The sequence below is a fragment of the Ascaphus truei genome, chromosome 7, assembly GCF_040206685.1.
Source record: "Ascaphus truei isolate aAscTru1 chromosome 7, aAscTru1.hap1, whole genome shotgun sequence".
In the NCBI taxonomy this organism is placed as follows: domain Eukaryota; kingdom Metazoa; phylum Chordata; class Amphibia; order Anura; family Ascaphidae; genus Ascaphus; species Ascaphus truei.
This window is the reverse complement of record NC_134489.1, coordinates 71,955,008-71,982,517: the sequence shown is the minus strand read 5'-3', so window position 1 is coordinate 71,982,517 and position 27,510 is coordinate 71,955,008. Positions and strand designations below refer to the sequence as shown.

The following is a 27,510-nucleotide window of genomic DNA, read 5'->3' as shown; positions in this document are numbered from 1 at the left end:
AAAAATAAGTTAGCTCTGAAGCCTGAATAAAAGAACATAGTAAACAATTAAGAGATACAGTGTATGTACAAAGATAAATACAATCAGTTAAACTGTAACGTGTACTGTAAAATGAATTGGAATTTGTCATAACAGATCACGAAATAATATTCATGTATGTGCCTTACCCTTGTTAAATTCTCATGGAGTATATTCCTTAATTTTGCAGTTCTGTTTCCTAAGAGTAACATGGCGGTCTATGGCAGAACTGCATGGAGTTTCTCTGGGCTCAGATTAAACGCTGTTTTATTTCAGGAAATAACACCAATAAACCAAGTGTCTTCCTGCAAATGCTCCCAATCTGACTTAACAGCACTAGGTCTAATATTTCTTTATTGCTGGGCACCTTAGAAATGTTCAATGAAAAGTATCTAGCTTTCAGGATTTCTTATCATATTAAAGCCAGGAATTGTAAAGCAAAAAAAAAAAAAACACCTTCTGTCATTAGACTTTTATGATTTTAAGTCTCGCTTTAAGAGTATTTAAAAGGAAGGTCATTTCTATTGATATATTCATGTTTTCATGTATGTCTAACTGTGTATATATATATATATATATATATATATATATATATATATATATATATATATATATATATATATATATATATAATGAGTGAAAATAACACAGCTACTGGTACTACTACTAATAATAATAATAATAGAGTCCAGTAGCAGATCAGTTCAGTGGAGGTTTTTAATGCTCTCTGAGTCCATTTTATTATAGGGCACATTAATGTATAATCAAATGCACCTCATAAAATTTTTATTGAAACCCATAAAAATCATGATAGTTCTCCTCCACCTGTTTTTAAAAACACGATGAACGTTTTATACATTTCACACATTAAGCCTGGAACACACTCTTATATGTAAATATGAACTGTTGCTGGACGATATTGAATACCAACAATGTGCTTTCACTATTGCATTTTGTTGCTTGCTTTTGGCTCCTTGTTTGTAGCTAGTAAAACAAGTTTTATTTTCATAGGTCAACAATCTGAACATGCATTCCTTGGAGTTCTCTAGTGTAGGTCCCTACAGTTTAAAGGGTAATTAAACAAATTCAGCTAAGTGATTACAAATGAATGGCAGGATGCATTCAACGCATGCAAAGAAATAGTCCCTGCAAGTACCTGCTTTACATTTTTACAGAGTCTTTTTAGCAGGCTTTGTGAAGAAATGTTTAATCCGTCTTTTCTCCCCCCACCTCATCTCATATATCTTAGCACAGTTACACTTTTATTTTTAATTGTATGTGTTTTTAATCACATCAGCCCCGTTAAGCGGATTGATTTACCCTGTATTGGTAAATATGATCACGTGGGCACCACAACCAATGGTGGAAGGTTGCAGTCTGCAAAATACTATGATTGTTCTCAGGGAGGGTATTATATACAGTTAACAGTGTAACCTTTTATATGAGTAAGAGGGGAGCCTAAAATGTCGTCAAGTGGTACTATAAGTAACTATTATGTGGATTCTCTCATAGGACATGAAAATGAAGAGGTCTACGGCAGTAGGTTTGCCCATGGAGGTCACACTACGACCTCTAGGCCATCAGGTGTTGCAGATAGTTCAGATTTTTCTTCTTGTAGCTTGGCATCCAAATCCAGCGTGTTCCCCGCGTCTTGGTCCACCGTCCATCCCCAGCCCTCTGCAGGGATGACAGGGATCTACCATCCCTACGTGGGCCAGTCTCACCTAGCAGCAGAGAGCAGCAGATACACGGTGCGTTCCTGGCTGGAGCCCATCTCCACCTCCTTCTCTGGATTCCACCCCAACGGGCGCAGCAGCTACGGGATCAAGCCTGAGAGCGCCCCCAAAAGAACCGAGTGCTCCTCGTTTGAGTCCCCGGGGATCAGCCTGGCAGAGTACACGTGCAATTCCTTTCCAGAAGGCACCACAGACAAGTCTTCTGCTAAGGAGCCTTCTGCCAGCGAGAGTTCCAACCACAGTGACCTGAAGGAAGAGAAGCAACAGCAGCCACCGCAGCAACTTGACCCAAGTAAGTACAAAAACAGAGAGGGAGAGAAAAGAAATTGCTGCTTGATTTATTGCTGTAACCGGCAAGGCTCTAAATGTGCAAAAACTGATAGTTTTACTAACCTATAAAACCGTCTAGACGCCTACCATGCAACCCAAGCAGCAACAAGAGGCTATAAAAGAATTCTATTACTCACATAACCACCTAAGATCAAGACATCATTTGTACAGTAAACACGCTTAGTGCATTAAGACTTTTTTTTATGATAATTCTGTAGAAGAAGTCCTGAGAGCTGGTCACCCTGATTGGAAACGAAAAAAAAAAATGAACTGTATCTCACGCAAGCCTCTCCTCTCTTTCTCCCCCAGATAATCCTGCAGCAAACTGGATCCATGCTCGTTCAACTAGGAAGAAGCGTTGTCCCTATACAAAGTATCAAACTTTGGAGCTGGAGAAAGAATTCCTCTTTAACATGTACCTGACGCGTGATCGTCGCTATGAAGTAGCTAGAATTTTAAACCTTACAGAGAGACAGGTAAAAATATGGTTTCAGAACAGAAGAATGAAAATGAAAAAAATGAACAAGGAAAGGGGAAATAAAGAGCAATTAGGATGATGGGAATGCACTGATTTCCACATGCATTATTTGGAACATTTAAATATATATATGTTGATTTTATTTGGTAGATGTAAATGTGATATGTGTATTTTGCAAACCTCGATTGCTGTCAGTGCGTATTCGGGGCTGCATCATTTTGAACCGTTTTATTTTGTATAATATTGTGATTGCACGGTAGATTTTACAGGTAGGTATTGTAAAATGTTTGACACATTGCATAAATCGGTATACAGTATTGTAGTAAGGTTAGTTAATATAACGGTAAGAAACCTTGATAGTACAGCTGAATCAAAGTGCATTGGCTGAAGTCAGCGATGAAAAGTGTTCAAGAAAATAAGCATTAAATCCACATATACAATATATTTGGAATATACTTGCAGAATCAAAACATGTGTCACTGAAAAGAATGTATTTTTGCTGCTGGTGTAAGCACATAGCTTTACATGCTGACACTTGAAGAATTTGCAATAGGCCTAGCAAAATAGTTGGAATTTGAGTAAATGTTTTAAATTAGGTTACTCCCAATTTGACTCGATTTGAAAAATCGAATGTGATCATTCTCGATATGAAAAAAAAAATACTTGAAGAGAATGAATTGTAACGCACTTGAAGCAAAATAAATGATAACAAAAATCATAGAACTCATTTTAAAGACACGCCAAAAAAAATATTCAGGAATTGACCAATGTTGAGTTTGCACGTTTGCATCCTATACGGTATTTGTAAGGAAATGTTAATTACTATCCTTGAAGTTCAATATTGAATTTAATTATTTTTTTGTAATTTGTGTTACAAAGACATTGATTAAAACAGGTCTGTGTGTAGACGCGGAGTTGAGATTCACTGATGCAGCGTTGTGGAATTGAATTTCAGATATGGGTTGCAGGACTCAGATAATCCTTTAGACATAATGCCATAACAGTATATACATTGTCATACTAAAGCGGTTATGATAAAATATGATGCTTGAGAGATGGGGTGGGGGGAGTACTATGACATGGACGAATTTTTTTAATTTCTGAATCATAGATCGTTTAAATCCCGTATTAAAAGATCTATTGGGATCTCCACTGATGTATTTTCTCTTTGTGTCTTGGTGAGGGATTCTCATCACATCCACACATGCCACTATATATACAAGTCAGTATAAGAACTTGCATTGTAAAATAAAAATCAGCAAAAGCACTTAGCTGTTGATATATACGTTATAATGTATATGTAAGTGGAATGTACATGCGTATGTTTTGGCAATCTAATAGATTGTAATATAAAGAAAATAATCAAAGCATCTGCCCTAGTTTAAAAAAAAAAGGTGTTGCATTGAAGACCCCTTCATTGTCTACTATATACCTATAATTCTTTTAAAACAGGAAGGACCAGGGTATAATAAAACCATTGGGATGGCTAGACGTCTGGACTTAATTACTTTACGATATGCCATGGCGCTTTTCTTTGAAAGAAGCTTATTTTGATGTTTGTGTCAGTTGAAAACAAAATACTGAGAAACTTGGACTATTCGATGGTTGGCCAATAAATGTAAATATTCTCCTAGCTTTGAAAAGACCATACTAAGGTGGACGATTTAAGGTAAAGCTTTACATTAATGAAGGATATCGATAAAAAAAAATATTTGTAGGCCTTTACATTTAAAATATATAGTGTTAAAATGCATAGATTGGTTTGTGATATGTTTCTTATTTGTGTTACTTGTTTTTTTATATACAAACAGACCATTGTAAGTCTCTGGTGTAAATACTATAACTGTGTACAATATAAAAAAAGGGGGTTGCACCCAAAATATAACATTAAATTCTAAAATTATTTTAGCACACCATACAAAAAAAATGCCATAATTACTCAAAATTACATGAAATGTTTTTTTTGCTGGGAAAACCAAACAAAATAAATTCAACTGCCTGATATGTCTCAAATAAAACATTTTTTTTCCAAATGCATCTGTTGTTTATATAGAGTATGTGATGTGTTTTTTTTATTAACTATGTGAGAAAATCTGAAACTGATAGCAAATATAATACATGTTGTTTTATTAAGTCGAAAAGAGTATATGTGAAAACATATACATTAAAATATCATAGTACAATACATATTATTATTATTTAATCCGTAAACTAATTCGATATAAATTTAGCACTGAATTTGACAATGCATTATTTTTCTGCTGAGGTGTACAGTAATGCCTACCCCATGCTAGAGAATGTCATGCATACATTTATAGGATAATAAAGAACAATGACCTGATATAATAAGGATTTACACTATAATCCAAAACAAATACACCCTGTTTAACTAAAGAAAAGGGGAAATCTGTAGTGAAGCTTCATGGATTTCTGTTGCATATGTTTTTGAAACTCTTTATTTAAATGCCCAGTAAATGACAAGGTCTGCATCCTCGTTCCTGCAATCATGGAACCAGCAATAACTTCAATTGCTGTGAAATAAACATTTATGGTAAAATAAACAATATTTATGGTATTCGTAAACTGGATGTGACCACTAGGTAGCGCTCTTACTCCATTTGTTTAATAATGGAACTGTCATGATCTGTGTTTTGCCTATTCATTATTGTCATTGTCTTTAAAACATTTCCAAAATAATACTAATCAATCAGTCCAAATACTCAAATGCTTAAAAACATATTTAAAACAAGAAGACCGAAATAAAGAGAGGAAGAGTGAATGAATGAAAAAGAAGCACACAGAAAAAAATATCATACAGATGTAAGAAAATTATGCGGAAATTGAATAATGAACAAAATCAAAGTATTTCTGCTTATTTTCTAAGTTAAATTGAATTTGTTTTCACCATTATTGATAACATTTTGTGTATCATTGACTATATGTATAAATGACTATATATATGTACACACACACAAACACACACACACACACACACACACACACACACACACACACACACACACATATATATATATATATATATATATATATATATATATATATATATATATATATATATATATATATATATATATGTGTGTGTGTGTGTGTGTGTTTGTGTGTTTGTGTGTTTGTGTATATGTGTGTGTATACATATATATAAATTCACGAAGATTTTCAGTCGAGTGCTTATTCTATCACCGTATTACACACGGAATCCACGTTTTGGGCTTTATCCTATAAAGCATATTCTGGAGGAGGTCGGATTTCATTTTTTTTTTTTTTTACTGTATGTCATTTAAAACACTCGAAGGCAAAGTCGTACTACCTGCAAGAAACAAACATAATGAAACAAATGTACCTAAAGATTTGATGTCAGCTGCCATTTTATTGATTATGTCACTTTTGCATATTCAAAGTCATCAAAATGTGTTATAATCAATAAAATGGCAGCTGACATCAAATCTTTGGGTACATGGTTGTGAAATATGGAATTTTTGTTATTTGGTAACAATGCAATATTCACTCAGTCCACCATTCAAATACATTTATGGATTTCTTACCTTAACTGTACCTTATGCAGCAGATAATTTAGTCACTGTATTACCTACCATAATCTAATTGTATCCTGTTTGCACCCACCAAAGAGAAATGTAAATATTGTTGTTTTATTCAGGTATTCTCTTTGATATGAAGGTTACATGTATTTATTTATTTTAGGCATACAGTATAACATATACATTCAAATAAGTGGACTCATTACAATACATGTGTCTTAAGAAAATTGATACTTTCTAACAAAAGATAATACACTGTGATTGAAAGGGAATTGATATGTATGATAATAAAAAATCTAAGATATGTTCCATATTTCTTTATTTCTCCATAACACACCAGAAACCGGTTAAAAAGAATCTCAAGTATGTCTACTTTTTTTTCTAATTCTTAATCCACCCTTAAAAAAATAATAATCCTTATTTAGCCTCTTAGTTGTTGCTGTTTTAGTAACGTTTTCTATCAAGGGTGAAATGATGGAAAATATATTCATGGGCATGATTTCCATCTAGTATCAATTAACCTGCAAGTTTCAACCATGCGTTTAACAAGTCAAGGGTAAACGTTCATTTTATTTGCAAATGACCTGTGTAGCTCAGAGTAGTGTAACTCACTGCAGCTAAATTCAACTGAAAAAAAGTGTTTCAAGTTTATTATTGTATAGCAACACGATAACAAACCAAATTTCAGTACCATAATATTATTATGATGCACTGGACATGAACTGATGGCTGAATATTGAAAGCCCTGATATTATTATAATAAGCAGGAAATGAGTCCTCTGTTCTAATCTTCCACAGCCTTATAATGGCGTAGGTATTTTCTCCTCTGTAATTCGGTTATTGCGGTCTACTGCTCTCCAGTAAAACTCAGCGTATCCATCCGCCCACTATCTCGCCCCAATCTCTCTGCTTACTGGTTTCTAAAATATATTCCCAGCACTGATGGGGGTTTGTTTGATGCCTCAGGAGTGGTAAATGTAAACTGAAGCCAAAGATTTCCTGAACTATATGAACATTTTTTTTTCTGCTGCTGCTGTGTGTCTAATAGGAAATGGCAAAAGCAGTGAGGCAAGTCATTTGTGAGCCATATTATTCCATACTGATCAACACAGTTCAGTGGGATCGCTTTCAGCATTATGAGTACTGAGTAGACTGCTGGGTTGTAGGATAAAGACTTTCACTTTGCTTGGCTCTCAGCTTTTTTTTTTTTTTTTTTGCTTCTGCTGTCCTCATCCAGTGTTTTGAAATAGCCCAGATGAGTTCCTACTTTGTGAATCCGCTGTACTCCAAGTACAAAGCAGGAGAAGCAATAACTCCAAGTTACTACGACTGTCATTTCCCCCAAGATGTTAGCAGCAGACACGCTCTGGTCTATAGTAACAATCCAGGTCTCCAGCACCCAACTCAAGTTCAGGAGTTCTACCATCCTGGGAACCCAGCAGCCATCCCGAATCCTGCAGGCTATCAGCAGACTCCTTGTGGGATTACGTGTCACGGTGACCCCTCTAAATTTTACGGATACGATAATTTACAGAGACAGCAGATTTTTACGACACATCAAGAGGCCGAGCTGGTACAATATCCTGAGTGTAAATCGTCCAGTGGTAATATTGGCGAAGAACCAGAGCACTTAAATCAGAACTCGTCTCCTTCTCAAATGTTTCCCTGGATGAGACCACAAGGTTGGATGCAGTAAAAACATTTTTTAACTTACTATGTAACTGCAATAGCACTAATAAATGGCATTAACTGTAAGGTCCTCCTCCTATTGAGTTGAGAGTTTATTAGTTTGCTTTTACACATGCATACATACAGTATACACACATGTTCTGTAGGATGTTGTAAATCTAAGTGTTTATGTGTTTTGTTTTCATTAGCAGCTCCTGGTAGAAGGAGAGGAAGGCAGACATACAGTCGATTTCAAACCCTAGAGCTGGAGAAGGAATTTCTTTTTAACCCTTACCTAACAAGGAAGAGGAGGATTGAGGTGTCCCATGCACTAGGACTTACCGAGAGACAGGTCAAAATCTGGTTCCAGAACAGGAGAATGAAGTGGAAAAAGGAAAATAACAAAGATAAGTTTCCAGTGTCCACACATGAGGACAAAGAAGCAGAGGCAAAGAAGAAAGAAAGTGATTTGAATGAGGACAAAGATGGAGATACCGACTAGATTTTAGACTGAGAAATGTCACAGACTACTTGGTATGATAAAACATATAGTTGTAAACAACACTTGTCATCCAACTTGCACACAAGTTACCAGGGTTTTAAACTACCTAAACTTTAAAAGATATAACATCTGCATTGTTTGAGATATTTTAGCACAGTGAAGCGATAGATAATATTCGATTTCTTTTTGTACACAAATCCAAAATGCAGACGATTCAATGCAATCAATATTTTATCAATGAACTTCCTAGCAATGATTTATATCTTTAAGAATTATACATGTTTCATGAATCATAATGACGTGCACTTGGAGTTCTTAGATTATTATTTTTGTGTTTAGTAAATTGCCGAAAACGTCCTTAAGCCATATGTATTGTCAATAAGAATAATTTTCTTTTGAAAGTTAATAAGACCACGCTCTATGTATTTCTATATTTGTGCAATCAAACCAATGGCTTATTTTTCATTTTTTTTTTAAATAACATTACATGGATATGATCTGAGTGGTAGGGAAAAGAAGCATCTTATTTCAGGGATTATTAAACCACCAACCTATGTGATGTCTCATATTTTTAATATTGAATGCTTGCCCGTTTATCTCCCTTTTTAAAAAAAAATAAATAATATTAAACCATTTAATTAAGTATCAGGCCCTTATCAAATTCAGGTATTTCGAACAGATCTGCACGGTGTAGGTCCTGTCGTTATTCACATGTGTAATGCCAATAACGTCAGTGGTAGGCAAGGCATTCAGAGGCTAAGTACAACGCAAGCCGTTTCATTTAAATGCAACACAGCAAATATATTTATTTAGACATTATCTTTTGGTAGCTGCATAGGTTAAAAGTTAAACACAGTTTGGGGACTCCAGTAGCTGACTATGCAAACACTATGAAGGAAGTATTTTTTTTTAACCTATTGTATATGTAATCAGAATAAAATGACCAGAATAAAAAACAATAATATGCTGTATATTTCCCACATTGACCGAGTACTTCGATGGCGACTAGGCTATTATTCATCAACGTAAAAAGATGCAGATGTTCAAGTAATATATGGCCTTTAATTGTGATGTATGGAATAAATAATAAACTGTAATGTAAAAATGTGATAGATGATTTCCCGATTGTATTTATTTTCGTTAATCGTTCTGATTTTTTATATGTTTATACTGTATCATGTATAATGACATAAGGGATATATAAACAATCGCTGTGATATGAAATAATTCTTAATATATCCTTCGGTTTATATGATAAACTGCAGTCCTAGACAGTATGTGTGTCTTATCTTTATTTAAATTAGGGTATAATTAACTTAAATAGTGAACAACATTCCAGTGGTAGAACTGATCATTTTGTAAAGAAAAATATAATTGAACAGTGAATATATGTGTAATTAAATTTTCATTTATTTTTCCTTGAAACATTGAAATAAACAATGATACTCGAAAATGTGTCTTTTTTTTCACACCACATCTAAGAAGAAAAAGCTGTTTAATTGACCCTAATTCGAATCGTACTTTTGGAGACATCTATTTATTGAGTTGAAGATATAACACATTTCTGGGCCTTGTTATAAGATGATAGAGAAATGACCAAAAGACACATTTCCTACTTCAATTCGCAATTGTATTTATAGCAAGTTCATGTTACATGTGGTGTGTGTCATTTTACATGTTGCAAGACCCTGTGACAGTAAACACAACGTGGCTGTAGTTGTTAAATTACACAAAACAATAAATGCAGACAGGTTGATGTCTTACTACTGCTAATGAACCAGGAAAAAAATAGACAATCATATGAACTTCACATAGTAGTATTTTTATATTGTGAAACTCCGCCTAAATGTTGCTACCAAAGACTGATGCTTGTCCAGAGTCTGCAATCAAGATACATGTCCACAAACTGGTAACTGCAGGGCAAACAGGTAATGAAGACGCTTATCCATAGATATCTATAATAATTGTATTAGTGGCATTGCAATGTTCCCTACATCGTAAAAAATGCACCTTGGAAAAAGAGAGCCAAACTAACCCACTCAGCGATGAATGGGCTTAAATCATGCTCACTTTATAAACGGATTAAAATGTGAGGATGTGGTTTCGTGCTTTCATTTTCATTCAGCATTCAGATAGAGGACCTAGAACAAGGCCGAAACAGGCGAGATATATATATATATATTTATTTATTTATTTATACAAACACACACACACACACAGCGGATATATTATATATATTTTTTATATAGTATAGGTATATATACACACACACACACACACACACACACACACACACACACACACACACACACACACACACACACACACACACACACACACACACACACACACACACACACACGTGTGTGTATATATATAAAAAAATATATATGTATATATATAGCATGTTAACTCCATACAGTATGCTTTCCCCTCGTATACATGTATTGCTGTGCAGAGTACAATACATTAAACATAGACATTCTCATCATCTCTTAAGTAACCTAGTTTTATATAAATAGTTAGAATTCGAATATAACTAAAAAAAAAAAGGTGCATTACGAAAAATGATTGAATAATTTCCCAAAAACTGTATATGCGTTTTATTTATTAATATATTAAATGTATGAACGAACACTGTTAACCAATTTTGAATGGTATTAAAAACGAATAGACCGCATTTTTATACAGCAAGCAGACCAACCCAAACATTGTTAAGATTTTTTCCATGGACCTTTTGTTGATATATTATATCATATATTATCGATATATTATTATTGATATACTCATTCTAATTACTATTTTTTTTATGGTGTAGGCAAGCCTACAAAATGTATTCAGCGATAGTACAGTAGAGTGTTTCCTCCCAGCACTGCCTTAGTATGAAAAATAAAATTGGCATAATCTTTTATTTGGTTTAACCTTGTACACTATTATTCACGTTATAAACAATGTTATTCGCAGTGCTTGATCTTAAAAAAAAATTGTACCAAAAATACATGCCACAATTTCAACTTCTCTGACAACTTGAAATAACCAGCTGCTTTATAACGTAAGAAATAAAACAGATGGTGTAGCTCCAATTTGATAACAGTATACTAAGGAAATAAATGAAGGCAGCGAGTGACCCCTTTCAAGATATTGTTAATACACTTATTTTGACATTTTTATTATTTACACGTGCTCTCCAAATCGTATTTCTTATTTTTTTTAAATAAATTTTTTAACTATAACTCCAATTAACGTGTTTATCATACTACGTAGTAGAATCGTTTTCACTAATAGAGAAACCACAGATTTACGTTAAAAAATCACTTATATTAATGTTTTTGAGAACCCAGAACAAAGAAAGAGGGGGGGGGGGAGGGAACACCAACATTAAATCAGTCCTTTTAAAAAAAAAAAAATTTCTATCTATATAAAATAGGATCAAGTCCCTCTCTAAGTTTGTGTTAGGTTGCCCACTGCAGGTTGCACATTTGCAATTTTATCAATATTCCAAAAGACATAAAACGTGGAAGAAGAAGAAGAAAAAAAAAAGCCAAAGAAACATGGCGCTTGTTGGCAATATGTAAAAAAAAACCCGCAAAGAATTGCAGTAAATGACCTTTTTATGACCTCTCTGGGTTTGCTATTGGCTGTCCTTGGTCACATGTATGCAGTGATCTCCTCCGTGGCCTTTTCTCTGATTTCCCTGGTGATTTTTTTTTTTTTGCTTCCATTCTGCCTTTAGAGAGTCTCAACCCTTCTTTTTGTAACCCCTGTCTCCGATGAGGTGTACTTAGTATTATGATCGTATACAGAATCTTTTTTTTTTTTATTCCAAGGTTCTTGAAACCTACTGTTGCCTCTCTCCTGCTTCCTTTCTAAGTCACAAGCTCCTTGGATCAATCAGTCTAAAGCTTCTGCCTTCTGGGGAAGTGGTGTGTTGGAGAGAGACACAGAGAGAGAGAGAGAGAGAGAGAGAGAGAGAGATCTGGAAAAGGTTTCATAACATCTTTGACTAGTTTTTGTACATATTTTTTGTTATTCTGGTTACCACTAAAATGCCAAATGGATTACAGCTCCAGCCCTTTTCCTGCGTTGCTCCAGATGGCCAGAAATGGTAAGTAGTACAGTACATTTTTTCTCCATACTTCTCACACAGTTAGCTGTACTGGTAGAGAACATCGGGTTATATCCAGTTATTTGTAGTTGTTGTGTATTCACTGTACGTGTGATCGTTATTAATTGTAAGGATAGGTTTAGTATTATTTGTGTTGAAGATGAAAATATAGTTATATAGCATGGAGTGTGGGAACATTTAAAGCTAAATGTATATAATATGTAATGCAATGTTCCATCTTTTCTTCAAATAGTGTATTTATGTACCAAATCTTATGTTGCACTCAATGATCGTTTGCATGTGGTCAATAAGCATGTGAAATTCTTATTTTATTTTGGTGCATTGGCAGATTGGTATGGGCAATGGATAGTCTTCGTGTGTATTGAGACCCAAGTCTCAGATACACGCCTTTAGCAATACACAGGTGTTCTGTCGTGTGCAATTTCTATTAAAGAGTAAGCAGAGAGGCTATTGCACCTTTAGATCCAGGTAGAAAAACAAAATAAATAATCATCTAAAGCAATTGGACTTTCACCTTTAAAATCACATGCAAGTAGCAACTTGTTCATAGATGTTTTTTATAATGATAGTCAAAGCAACAGTTTCCTTGGTTGATGAGCAATGTTGGTTTGGAAATATGTAAGGTGAGCAGTTTTATGCTTAGATGGGTGTTATGGTTCCGAACTTATGATGATTAAATCTAATTTTATTGACACCTGTTATATTAAAACGTATTGGTACCAGCTGTGCTATAATATAATTATTATATACATTAGCACAGTTAGTAATAATAGTCAGTTATGGTTAATTGGCTAAGAATAATTGATTATATACAAGATATACTGTTCGACTTGAAAGAAATGTTTGTATATATGTTACTGTTTATAACATGCAACATGCAGGTAGTAATGCTTTTTATTAGATCAAAATGAATGCTACTGATATGTTGTACCATTCAATGTCTAAGGAACGCACTCTTGGCTCATGTGCAGTAATATAGATTATTGTCATGTTCGTTTAATTATAATAATGATAATAATAATCTTCAAAACATTTCCCTTTCTCTCCTAGATTTTAAGGCCACATATTGTATACATTTCAATCTCCACCAAAAAGAAATACTCATGGATGTAATTAATGGTCATGAATCTATATATAACAATGCTGTATTATGATACATCAACAAATGGCATCATTCAACATAACCTATACCCTAGCATTTTAACCTGGAACATAAACTGCGCCAATTATTTTATGAGTCCATTTAAAATGAATGCATTATCTTACCTGAGTAACCAAACCAAAAAAAAAAAACCCTCAAATAAAAATAATGATTTATTTATTTAAAATATTCGAGTACAAAACATGAATTTGAATTTATATTTATTATTTTGTGTGTCCTGGGTTAGAAAACAGGAGGGTTGAATTGTGCAAAATAACGTGTGAATAATTTCTCCTGTGTTCAGTGATCAACAAGCAGTGACCTTAATGTATCCTGCAGACATAAGTAGAAATGCATGAAATTAAAATACGCGTAGCAAATTTTCGTTTGAATGCAAAAAAATAGGTTTTATGCTCATCATTACATGTTGCTCGCTTACATTCACTAGTTTCACCTTGCACAGCATCATCTGATAATATTTAAAGCTTGTCACATATTTCGACACCATATCATATGAATATCAAATATATATTTTCAACTATTTACCACCCATTTAAATCATTTAAATGTGTGATACTGTGTATATATATATACATATATACATATACATATACATATGTACATATATATATATCATCCATACTATATCTATCGATATATATGTGTACGTGTGTATACATGTGTGTGTCTATATATATACACACAAAAAACAGTTCTGTGGAACTATGCTTTTATATATATATATATATATATATATATACACACACACACACACACACACACACACACACACACACACACACACACACACACACACACACACACACACACACACACACACACACACATATAATACACACAGTATATACAGTATATATATGAGCATAGTTCCACAGGACTGTTTTTTGCTATTAGATAGCTTATGTTCTACTACAGGAAAGAAACCAGAACAAAGAAAGTATTTCACCCCTTGTTTGGCAGACAGCTGTTAAAGGTATTTACAGCTCTACTGCACTGCGGCAGTAAATGCAGCTGCCGGCGTATTAAAGGAAATAGAGGAAGTTCAGGAAGAAGGAGGAAGCGTTCACTGATAGAAATGCAAATTTTAAATTAGGTGCAATAGGCAATAAAATACTTTAGAAAATAGCCAGACAAAGGCATGTACCAGAAATGTATACTAAATGAGAGGAACAAACGTAGGGAAGGGATAATAAGAGAAATCATCACAGCTCATCCATCATACATAGTGTTGCTTGCAGACAGAATGCATGGTACACATATTAACATACACATACATATGTGTGCGCATATATATGTATATATTTATTTTATTAGTATTATTGATTTATTTTTTGGTTGAGGATACACCAACATACACGAAATATACACACACACACACACACACACACACACACACACACACACACACACACACACACACACACACACACACACACACACACACACACACACACACACACACACACACACACACACACACACACATAAACATATATATGCACACACACATGCACACATATGCACACAACAAAAGACAGGGGTGCCCAATGCTACATCCAATTGACAAAACATATATGGTAATAAGTATAACGTTTACATACTTCAATAATAATAATAATTACTTAGTTAACCATATATGTTTTGTCAATTGGATGTAGCATTAGGCACCCCTGTATTTTGTTGTATACATTTGCCACGCTCAGTAGCACTCTTTTTTGAAATAAATATATATTCATGATGTGGTGGGTGTATGAGTTTGAGCTAGCTGGGAATGTGTGTTACACATATGCACACACATACACGAACACATACATATACACACACAAATATACACACACATGCTTTTTCGTCTGTGATCATAGACTCTGGTGCTTTGGCCTTGGGCAACTGAGGACCCCTAGGTAAGTCGTGTTTTATTCCCAGCACCTTCTAAATAAATGGTAAGATTTTCAGAATAACAGCTAATGGAATGTTGACTTTATACATTGGCAGAACTGTTTAAAATAAAGTGTGATTCTAGCCTGATTGGTTCATTAAAGATCAGGTGACAAAGTATACATTTTTAGTGTCTTTTTAGAGGAAACTACAAAGTAATTATAGTGTAGTATGGATCACAACAGATATTGATAGGGGGTTTCTCTGAAATCTTTTAAAATAACCTATCAAATAAAAGTGGGTTCTGGTTGGGTCTACTTGCAGAGACTAAAACATACTGTACACTGGTTCCTTTCTCTTAGTACATGTGTTTGGCTCACTGCCAGGAAACATTACCAGACCCCCAAGAAGAAAGTCTTCATACTCCTCCAAATCCTTGGAATGTCTCCCCCCCCCCTTTCTCTCTCGTTCTCTCTCGTCCTCTCTCTCTCTCTCTCTCTCTCTCTCTCTCTCTCTCTCTCTCTCTCTCTCTCTCTCTCTCTCTCTCTCTCTCTCTCTCTCTCTCTCTCTCTCTCTCTCTCTCTCTCTCTCTCTCTCTCTCTCTCTCTCTCTCTCTCTCTCTCTCTCTCTCTCTCTCTCTCTCTCTCTCGCTCTCTCTCTCTCTCTCTCTCTCTCTCTCTCTCTCTCTCTCTCTATATATATATATACAGAGAGAGAGAGAGATGGGAATGTGTGTGTGTAATATATACATATATATATATATATATATATATATACACAGTATACACACAGTATATATGCATATACACAGTATACACACACAGTATATATACATATACACAGTATACACACTCTCTCTCATCTAATGCGCAAATGAGTTCACAATTGCATGCACACACCGGCATCTTAAACATGAAGGAACCATTAGAGATCACATATGATGGGGCCAATGCAGTAACTTGCGAGAAGGCTGAATTTGGCTGTTTTATTGCGAGATTGGCATGTAGTATGCAGTTGATGGCGGTATGTGTGCGAGTTAACTGAAAAACGGCATATGCAATTGTTGCCGGAAATCAAGCGCCGGCGGGGTGGCGAGAATGGCTATTTCGCCATATTAAGCAGCACTCAGAATTCAGTAGATGCCGAGTAAGATCTCGGGGGCGCGCGGGAGAAACTCCTTGCGAGAAAAGCGCCAAAAAGCTGCGGCACCAACAAGCAGGCGAGAGCCGAAAATTTCAGCTGCTAGTGACATTGTTGTGTCATTGTACTGTTGCTGCTGGCAGCGCAGCTTCAATTGTATTACATGTCATTCAGAACCTGTTACATGTGTTGTTTATAATAAAATACATTATTAATGTTAGCCAAAGGTGTCTGTCTTGTGAATGACAAGAAGCAGGTATGTTCCTAAAACAGGACAGCGCTGTGAAAGCCTTGCTAATGTCACAAGCAGCAAGAAACACACAGCTGTGAGTAACAGAATGCGTCAAACTATCATGAGGTGATTTTTTCATGTTCAAAAGTTGCCGCAAAATTCTTCTTCAATACAGATACATGACGTCATCCCCCTCTTGCTGCATGCACGCGCTACAGTCTGAGGTTTTGAATAGCAAAACCTCGTATATATATATATATATATATATATATATATATATCTCATATAGATATATATATATGAGGAAATATTACTGTATACTCATTTGCATGTCTTAGACAGGTCTGCAACCCTGCCTTTCACCATTATATATATAATGCCAACTGCCCCATCTGAGTGCGCTAGTGTGTGTATGTATGTATGTATGTATGTATGTATGTATGTATGTGTATGTATGTGTATGTATGTATGTGTGTGTATGTATGTATGTATGTATGTATGTATGTATGTATGTATGTGTGTATGTATATATATATATATTAGATTATGGATCCTCAAGTTTTTTTAAGTATACCCTAAAATAATTCTGTAGCCCATTCACCCCATGCCAGGCAACAGCCATCTGACAGTGGAGTGGTGTCCACAACTGTGGTTAAACAGTTTCAGATTGTAACACTCTCTGCTAGTGAAGCACTTGATGTTGATGGATAGACATTCTACTCTCCTCTTCACATGTGTGCTCTACTCAGACTCTTCTTGTTCTTTTTGGATCGTGGTGCATTTGTTTGTTGTTGTCTTCTAATAATGTGAAAACATGAGTCAGTGAGTTAGATAGGCAGATATGCATTGAATGGTTTTAATGGAAGGAGGGGGAGCAGCTGGACCATATACAGCCTTAGCAAAATGTTTCTAGGTCTGACAATATAATTGTGCCTTGGTTCAGGTGACAAAAATAACACGCAGTCACAACCACGACATCATTACTATTGTTTTAGTGCTCATAGTGTACACAGAACTGCACATAATTACACTTGTTTCCGCTGGCTTTGAACTGGATTATCCCACAGAAAAGACAATTTATTATCTAGGTCACTTACTCCCCCCCACATTTACAGTTACAGTACATGTGGTATTTTCCAGTGTGTGTGTGTGTGTGTGTGTGTGTGTGTGTGTGTGTGTGTGTGTGTGTGTGTGTGTGTGTGTGTGTGTGTGTGTGTGTGTGTGTGTGTGTGTGTGTGTGTGTGTGTGTGTGTGTGTGTGTGTGTGTGTGTGTGTGTGTGTGTGTCTGTTAGTGCTATACAGACATGTGTATATGATTTTTATACATTAGCAATCATAAGCCCTAAGACACCTTTGGATCTCTAATTCAATTTATGAGATCTATCAATTGTCCATGTGGTCTTGTGTGCTCATGACAGTATTCATGAATATGCCTTTCCTAGTCACAAGAATGGATTACAAACAGTGCACAATCTCTTTGCAGGCTGTTTAATACGAATCTTTAATAGCACCAATTGGATTCATATGGGAATCCTAATTTATTGATGTATATATTTTTGATCAGGTGTTGGACATATTTATTCAACAAACCTCCATGTTCCTAGAACTATTTATTTGAATCCTGCTTCTGTGAGTAGGAAGCTAAAATGAGTCTATTTGCAAATCCAGCCATAAATGCACCCAGCATCCAACATGATGCAAAGAAAAAAAATCCATTCAAATCAATATTTTTTAAAATTCTTAAACTAGCATTGTTTTTTATTTTGAACCAGTATTTTGTAGACCGGAGACTTCAATAAATTAACACCATTATCCCTGCAATAAAACAAATACTGACACTAAGTTCCAAGGTTAATTATTTGACATCGTGGCTGCTACAGGGACACTTGAAGATGTAGCCAACAGGGACGTGGCACCTTTAAGAGTTTCCCAGCTGCACAATTAAACTGGAAAGATCCAGATTTGTCAAAGTAAAAAAATCCAATAGGTTTTCATGTAACTTTTTCCAATGATAAATATGGTGTTTTACACCACTTTATGCAACAGTTTTGCAGTCCAGTCTTTGAGACATAACCCACAGATTTGTATTTGTATGAGCTATTTTGTTTCTATTTTGGCCTTGCATTACTGAGCAATCTGTGGAGTGATTATAAGAAGCACTTGGAGGATTCATGAAAGGAAATTCACTACTCACACATGGTAAGAAGCTCATAGTGGGATATATCAGTTTTAATTTTGGCAAACTTTTTTGAGTCAGGAAACAAATGTGAACCTCCTGCTCACTAGCACATCTGCTTAAAATGAAAATGTAATGTGATGAACAAGTACAGGTAAACATATACAAATTAAAATTTGATATGCTTTTAAATATTGTTCTTGGAAATCTGCCACATAGACTTCATCATGTTGGTTTACAGAGTGGATCAGGCTTGAAAATCATGTGAGTGTGTTAGATTGGTGGGGGATGGACTTCGTGCATTTCACTTCATTGTTTTGACGTGTGTAGGATATCCAGGTAGTTCCTCTTATCTCCAGACGAAGGCGCTGTTGGACAAGTCTCTTCTGCACAGATGATTTCTGTGTGAATTGCCCTTTGGTTAACCTGAAAGGGAATCCAAAGCACATGATCGCAGCCAGTGCCCTATAGTCATTATCTTAAATCTTTTGTCAGATACAGCCCTCTATGCTCGTCTGGTAAATTATAACCCTCAACAAATACACAGACCTTTAACACTTCCATAAGTAATCTAAACACAGATATTTCTTGTTTTGTACTAGTAGGAGTATATCATTGTGTATCATCATGTAATTGGAAAATACATATCTTATTTCACCGAAACATTTTTTTATAAGATTGGAACATAAAACACCTGCATTGCCTATAAGCATCTTTGTCCTTAAACACTAAAGTATACATGCAAACTCACATACCTTTCAGAAGCAATTTACAGTTTATCTTAAACAATATGGAGCACAAATGAGTCACATTACATAGATAGCAAATGCCAATACAGTGTATTCCTTTAAACTTGAAAACGTACTGACAAACAAACCACACATCCCAAGTAGAAACAGTTTGAATGTATAAATACAATATTGACTCTGTGTGTGTGTGTGTGTGTGTGTGTGTGTGTGTGTGTGTGTGTGTGTGTGTGTGTGTGTGTGTGTGTGTGTGTGTGTGTGTGTGTGTGTGTGTGTGTGTGTGTATACCCATTAATGTAAATATAAATATGTAAGCAACACCTAATTGAATGTATAGTCAAATTGAAATGTTAAGATTTACATGTGGAATCCCACAAACTATTGTATATAAATGATTGTGATAATTGTTACAATTAGTAATAATTAGTACTAGATATTCACAAACCCCACTCCTTAGTTAACATGTCTACCTGTGTCATCAGATGCATAATATAACATAGTTAATTACATAGGAATACATAATCTGAATACTTTATTCATAACCTATAGTTTTCTATGTTAAAGTATCCCATGTTTTAATACATTTTCAATAAGTTGTTTGTAAAACAATGTGGTGCCTCTTGTGCCGGAAGAGTATTTTTTTTGTGAAAAGAATCTGATATCATTAGAAGGTACTTACTGTACTGACTTTTCTTTGCATGCACCCTCCACATTCTCATTTGTTTCAACACCACAAGCTTATTTCACACCGTTTTGTTTTATGCCTTTATAGCCCATTGGCTTCAGCTATCAGAAATTGCACTTTTTCAAAGTTCAAAGATCTCACTTCCAGAGCATTCAAACCTTGATGTTTTAACCAGTTTGGCCACTTGTAAGTTGTAAACAACATCAGATGCTGCAAAATAAACAGACTCTTTTCGGTAGATGTTGTCTTGTAGTGAGGGAGTGGAAACGATGTTCAAGCGGGTGCTTTCATCATTAGCATCTATTATGTTACATAATATCCCCTCCAAAAAATTAAGACACCTGCCGAGCGAACAAATATCCCACTAAAATATGTAACCCGATAAGAAGTTTGTTTTTAAAAAGTTGCCTATAGTAGTCAGTCTCAGGATATACTCTTCTCACTCAACATTTCTGTCCTATAAAACACATCTGAATGTAGTGCCCCATTTTTAAAATGGATTTCCTGGTTATTTTGGTAATTCATTTTTTTTAAAGTCTGATTCTAGTATGTATTTTATAAAAATGTGCTTTTACATTAAATAAAAATCAAATGCGAATTACACATGACACCTTCTTACACCGCATTTGTGTAACACACAAATATATTTGCACTACAGTGATTGCATGGAAATATGGGTGTTATTACTTTAAATATAGCTTTTCAGTGTTTTCTTATTTGCCTTTATTTTCCTATTAGAGGTTTCTGGGAACCTCCATTTAGTGAATAGGAGTTTAACGCTGATGATTATTTATGGTTCCATAGAGATGAGTCCTGAGTGGCTGCTTAGCAGCACGTGATTCCAATAAACTTTGTTTTATGGCTTGAGAGTTGACAAGCTAAAATATAATTCCCACCATAAATTAGTTTAAGAGCATACAAGTGCAGATGCGTTTTGTTCCTGGATGTAGTAATAAGGAAAGTGTTAGAAAGGATCATTCTGCTTGGATCTCTTAACACCGAGGCATTTCTTTCTCCTGGATCCACTTTACAAGAGGAGAGATACAAAGTAAGTTACTTACCATACAATCAAATACGAGATAGAATTTCTGGAGCAGCAAATAAACATGTGTGTTTGTAACTATACATTGCTTGCCCAGAGCAAACATAGGATACATTATCTTTACAGCTGTAAACAATGTGTATTTCCCATACGTCCCAATTAGAAAAAAAGCAGAATTATAATGTAGAACTCTATTGTGTTTAAAATGTGAACTTGAAGTACTGGCAGTTTTCTTCTATAAGAAAAGCAAACGTAATGGAAACTATGTATCCATGTTGTTTGTCTTTAAGTCATTGTTCCGGTATAATATTTTGTGCATTATTTTCAGATTATATCTATATGTAATATATGCATATTTTATATATTTTTAAGTAGACATTTTATTTATGATGTTTGAAATAGATGAGTAGGCCAATTGATTGTGTACGTGGAATAAAACTTTATACTTAAGTAGCTACTTATCTTAGAGTGTCATGAGACTGTGTTACAATCAGTGTGTTATTTATTGTGTTGAGTGAAACTATTAATAACAGCACATTTTTATTGCAACAGGTTGTTCGCAATGGAAGGATATCAGCAGTAAGTATTGTACTCTTTCTGTATTACTTTCTAGCAATATTTATTTACTCGTGTTTTGCTTTCGACATTATATATTTTTAATATATGCATTTTTAGAAGATCCTTTATGGTTTGTTTTTTTTTGCTATATAGAGTTTTTTTAATGGTACTATTTGAAACAGCTGTGATGAACTATCTTCATTATTAACATTTATAGTAGTAAATATTTATGTATGTATGCATTTATGTATGTATTTATAAATGTATGTATGTATAGCTTGCCTGGATAATAGTTGTGGTATTTAAGATACTCTGTCTGGTTATGGGGTGTATTTAATACATGACTGATATATTTGATGTGAGTCTTAAGGAACATTGATAGGAAAGTGAAATGTGGATATGATGTAGTTTAGGCAGAGATCAAGAGTTTTATTGCTGCTGGGTGTTTTCCAAATGTTGCTCTATGGGTTTAACTCTAATTAGAATAATGTATTGCCTCTCAAACCGTTAAGCTGCATAGCGCCTCCCACAGTAATAAGAAACCACGCGTCTTTCTGATGCAAGGTTGCATTTTCATACGGCTGTATTGTGTATCTAAATTTATGATAGGTGACGTATGTTGCTAAATTTAGTTGGTGTGTAATTATTATTACGATGCTGATTACAGTCAATGTAAACTTACTTGTGAATTCGTAAGAAGACCAGCGTGTAGTGTTTTTGCTGGTAGCTTTACATATTTACACCGTTGCCATTTAATAAAACATGGGATTACGTCTATTACATTTCAGCATTTTTGGATATAAGAGCATGTGTGTTTATTTAGGAACTAGCAGGAACAAATGTCTTATGATTTATGTTTAAATTAACTACTGAACACATGTATTGTGGCTCCTATTTGTATTTTTGATGATTTTTTTTTAAATGGACACCTTTTAAATTGTCCAAATACCCAGCTGAGTAAATTCATTTTGGAATGTGTCTTCCCATACAAAAGTAAATGCATATATTTCCTTAAAAGGCAAGTTTAAACAGTTTTTGTTCATATTACATTTATGTTCATGCTTATTTGAAAGCAAACGAACATTTTCACATATTAGCATGTGTATGCATCTGCAATATTGCGCTGATGGGTAACATTGCAAAGTGGTGATAAACTGTAAATGTTTCCTATAACATTGCTAGAAATAGGTTAGGTTGACCTTTAAAATTTCAAAAGATTACCTTAATTTACCATAAAACATTGAATATACTTATTATGAACCAGGCCACAAAAAGACTGAAAGATCAAAAGCATTTGTATGGGCAGTTGAACAGGAGGTGAATATTTAACGCTTCTGTCCATCAATAACTCTTTGGCTTTGACCTGTCTGAGCAAGTCTTGCTATAAGGTGAAATGCAGGTCACAGCGTCTAACAAATATGAAAATGTGCACAGATAAACGTTAACTTTGATTTTATCAACTTGGACAAGTAAAAAACACACATACAAAGTACAAGGTATTCTCAAAATATTGTTACTGGGTTTTTTTTTCAATGTTTATTTTTGAAAGGAACATATAAAAAAATACATTGCTTTAAGCCAAGGGTTATATTTTCTAGAAAATTTGATATAATATGATTGTTAAACCATCTTCATTTGATTGGCTCAAGAAAATAGAATTTTAAAGAACTCGGTTACATCACTGTATTAAATGAACAATTGGTTTATATTTGATTACATGAAACGATGTATGTGCAGATACAAAAAGCCCTCTTTCTGTTAAATTAAAAAAAAAAGGTTTAATTATCTATAATAAAAAAAACCTTGATAACGACCAAATAAAAATCTGTTTCATCTTTCCCAATTGAAACTTACCTTATCATTGGAGAAAAAAATACACACATATTAAAAAGGTGTCCTAGGTCCTCAGAGTTTGGGTATCTACAAGACTAAGCTTTGAAGCAGTGGACAGCATCCCAAGCTCCCAGGTCAGGAACAATTCATGAACTTTTGTACTCCAGTGGGAGACTGTCGACAACGTAAAAATAATGAAACTTTGTGATATGTTTGCAAATGATTTCAAATGACCTTTTTGCCCTGGCCTTCACCATAAACGCTACCACACAAAAAATCTGAATATAGTCGTAAAGGCTGGTTTCTGAGAATCACTTTGCATTCAATTGGTATGAATTACAGAACAGTCACTAACATTGCATGACTTTATTCCAAGTTAAGTATGTTTGATTATAAGAATTATCACGTATCATCTATGTTTTTGCATATATGTATTTCCTGATTTTTATATGGCCAAGTTCATGTTTTTATCTGTACACTTTCTGTTAATGTGAGATAAAGGAGATATCTTTTAAGGGGCTGTAGGTGTGTTTGTTTCTTCAATTCGATGATGCTCACGTTCGAATTAGAACATAGAGCAAATAAATGTACAGGTGCCATAGTCCTATTATTCTTAATGTATACAAAAGCGATAGGTTACATAATAATAGTCTTTTTCTTGCATGCTAACGAAAAAAAAAATATCTGGAAAGGTTGTTTTGAACACCTTCTACTTGAAGAACTCTGGTTTTGGTCCATGTAAGTGTAAGGGTACTAAAGGCTAAAGGACTACTACATTATCTATTAATAAAACCCGAGTACCATTACTTTGTAATTACATCCAGTTCTCCCTTTTATTTAAGTAAGAAAAAGTATTTATTTTTTTAAAGTTGTCCCAATTTTTTTTTTACAGCACTGGTATTAGCCATCTAAACTGAAGTCCAAAGACTTTCTTCCCAATGTTTAAGAGGTTTAGATGTTTTTTTTAAATCATGCATATTAACATTTTTTTTAAACCACTTCGATCACTGAATATAAGGCATGGGCAATTACAAAAAAAAATGTTTTTTTTATTTGACTGACTTTAAAATATCATTATTTTATTATGTTTGGCATTATTGAGATACTAAAATAGAATGTATGTTTTATAGGCAACAGATCAATGTGTGATGGCTGTGATTCAAAGCAGTTTATAAGTAGATGAAGGACTGTTATTACGTTGTCTATATGTACCCTGTAGAACCGAATTTGTGTGGTGTTCACATAGTCACAGATTCGATTCTAGGGGAATATATGGTCGATGCAAAAACTTCGATCTCAGCAAGCTAGAATACTGTATTTGCATTGACTGTTTTCAGTGAATATTACTATGAAATCGTGAGTATAGCTATTTCATAATACATTACCTATTAAATATGTCTATGATTCATCTACCCTGTGTCCATCAAATCCATTGAGAAGTCTTAAATTGTCTCCAATATTCATTGTTCCTGAAATGCTCACGATTGTCGCATTATTGCATTTTTATGGTGTTATTTGTAAAAAAAAAAAAAAAAAAATCCTGACTGCATCATCTCTGGTTATTAGAATGCTCATATATCTATTTATTATGGGATGTTTCTGCTATTCTATTCATATTGTGTTCAGAATTTTAAATTGGAACCTGTATGAACACTCAAGTCAAAGACCGATTCGATCTGATTTTAACCTTACAATTTACAATATTTAAATAACTTTCACTCTGATATCTACTTATTTCGTAGAGAGTACATGCATGTTTTGTTCTTCCCAGTATTATTTCCCACTTAAGCATGTGAAAAGTAAACCAAAAGTTACTGATTGCCTAATTTTTTCAACCTGACTAGATTCTGGTAACTTTTGGATGACCCCTGAAAGACAAAAGCCAAGACAGATCTATTGTACATATTATTACTCTCCTGATGTCGCCCTGCCAATGCCTTCTTTTTCTTAACATGGGATTTACCCACAGTTTAAAGGAGGATTCTCTGTTATAAATACAACACATTGTAGCAGGATCACAACACAGAACCAGAATTTACAGGGCACAAAAGGTTATAAAAGTCAATTGCTACTAAATCCATGGTTGTCTTATGGTCATCAGCACTGGATTTTTTTTCAATAAACACAGGGAAATGTGTTATTAAGGGAAAAAAATGAATTCACAATGATCCAATTAAATCAATATTATTTTGTTATTTTGTGAAAATTATGAGGTACAATTAAATCCAGTGATAAACTCTCTGCTCTCTGATTGGCTGGCTCAGTCACATGGACACCTAACTTTATTCAGTTGACAGCAAGTAGGAGGGCTTTATGGAGGCAGAAAAAAAGACAACACGAGAAAAATTAGTATTTTCTATCCTCAGAAATTAATGGCCATGAGTTCGTTTATGGTAAACTCTAAGTATGTGGATCCCAAATTTCCTCCTTGCGAGGAATATTTACAAAACAGCTACCTAGCAGAGCAGGGCTCTGATTTCTACAGCTCACCGCAGGGCTCTGAATTTCAGCACCAAGGAATCTTTCCCCGGCCAAACTACAGCGAAGAGCCCTTTAGCTGTAGCCATGCCCAGGGCTCTGCATTGCAGCCCCGAGGTCATGGACAGGAGCAGCCCGGGCCCCAGGATCCATTCCCTGACTCTGAAGACCAGGGCCCACCACCAGCTCCTATATCCAGCTCAAGACCTTGCAGCCAGCAGCAGCAGCACCCTAAGAATGGAAGTCTATCTAAACAGCCAGCAATAGTTTATCCCTGGATGAAGAAAGTCCATGTGAACTCAGGTAAGAATCAACTTCTTAAGTGTTTCCTGTAATGCAGCGTGTACTGTGATCTAAGGAAGCTGCTGAAAACATTATTTATGAGGGTTTTAAAACCAAGGCAGCCATTACACTCATCATAAATTTTTATGGTTGAGGGAATAGGCCGTTGGCCATGTGGCTTTGTTTTTTTTTTTATTGCAGTAGAAAACTCCATCTTAAAAGTGTGTGCTTGCATTTAAGATATGTTCATGCATAATAGGCAGTCTTTGATGGCTGCAAGAAACCAGTCTATATTTCATTCATATTATGATCAAATTGGAAGGTCAGGTTTTCTCAAAGTTCTATATGGGGCTTTTTTTTTTTTTTTTCAGTGAATCCAAATTACACTGGAGGGGAACCCAAGCGATCAAGAACTGCTTATACTAGGCAGCAAGTCCTGGAACTGGAAAAAGAATTTCATTTTAACAGGTATCTTACTAGACGTCGTCGTATTGAAATTGCTCATACTTTGTGTCTCTCTGAACGCCAAATCAAAATCTGGTTCCAAAACAGGAGGATGAAGTGGAAGAAAGACCACAAATTGCCCAATACAAAAGGCAGATCTTCGTCATCTAGTTCTTCTCAACATATACAAACTATTTCCAAGGACCACCAGACTGACCTGACATCTTTATAGAAAAAAAAGATGAAATTGCAAATTCCAGCCCTTTTATTCTCCCCTTTCTGAACTGTATTATAGAAAATAGACATTACTGAAGCAGAATCTGCATGTATAGCAGTAAAAGGCTCCGGGACTGTCACCTCATTTTCATAGGTACTGTTGTATAAAAGAAATTCCATGCCAATATCACGGACTATTTTATTGCTCACTGGCACAATAATTATA

General features: G+C 34.7%; 4 protein-coding genes across 8 annotated transcripts in view; all 4 read left to right on the top strand.

Annotated features, from left to right (window-relative positions):
* Window positions 1-27,510, top strand: part of HOXD3 (homeobox D3) — a 59,153-nt gene that overhangs the window by 15,405 nt on the left and 16,238 nt on the right. Inside the window, exons 1-2 of one of the 4 annotated variants that reach the window (XM_075609004.1) lie at window positions 12,029-12,394; window positions 22,026-22,052. The gene's annotated coding sequence lies outside the window, so the exon portion shown is untranslated. Of the gene's footprint in view, window positions 1-12,028; window positions 12,395-21,406; window positions 21,480-22,025; window positions 22,053-27,510 lie in introns of those variants that run through there. The other 3 variants (XM_075609007.1, XM_075609005.1, XM_075609006.1) reach the window with 3 other exon arrangements.
* On the top strand, window positions 1,345-4,556 carry HOXD9 (homeobox D9). Its single transcript, XM_075609003.1, has 2 exons — window positions 1,345-2,046; window positions 2,394-4,556. The coding sequence occupies exons 1-2, from the start codon at window positions 1,482-1,484 to the stop codon at window positions 2,639-2,641; spliced, it is 813 nt and encodes a 270-aa protein (XP_075465118.1). The 5' UTR covers window positions 1,345-1,481; the 3' UTR covers window positions 2,642-4,556.
* Window positions 7,011-9,698, top strand: HOXD8 (homeobox D8). 2 transcript variants are annotated; one of them, XM_075609002.1, is made up of 2 exons: window positions 7,011-7,801; window positions 8,000-9,698. In XM_075609002.1, exons 1-2 carry the CDS (start codon window positions 7,375-7,377, stop codon window positions 8,287-8,289), a joined length of 717 nt encoding a protein of 238 aa, XP_075465117.1. In that variant the 5' UTR covers window positions 7,011-7,374; the 3' UTR covers window positions 8,290-9,698. The 2 variants fall into 2 exon arrangements, with proteins under 2 accessions (XP_075465117.1, XP_075465116.1); XM_075609001.1 differs by having other exon boundaries at window positions 7,024-7,801; window positions 7,997-9,696.
* The window catches only part of HOXD4 (homeobox D4), a 4,539-nt gene continuing 2,268 nt past the window's right edge, over window positions 25,240-27,510 (top strand). Inside the window, exons 1-2 of the mRNA XM_075609009.1 lie at window positions 25,240-26,645; window positions 26,996-27,510. The exon at window positions 26,996-27,510 is cut by the window's right edge and continues 2,268 nt beyond it. Of these exons, the coding sequence (XP_075465124.1) occupies window positions 26,237-26,645; window positions 26,996-27,300 (714 nt within the window). The 5' untranslated portion in view covers window positions 25,240-26,236 and the 3' untranslated portion in view covers window positions 27,301-27,510. The remainder of the gene's footprint in view (window positions 26,646-26,995) is intronic.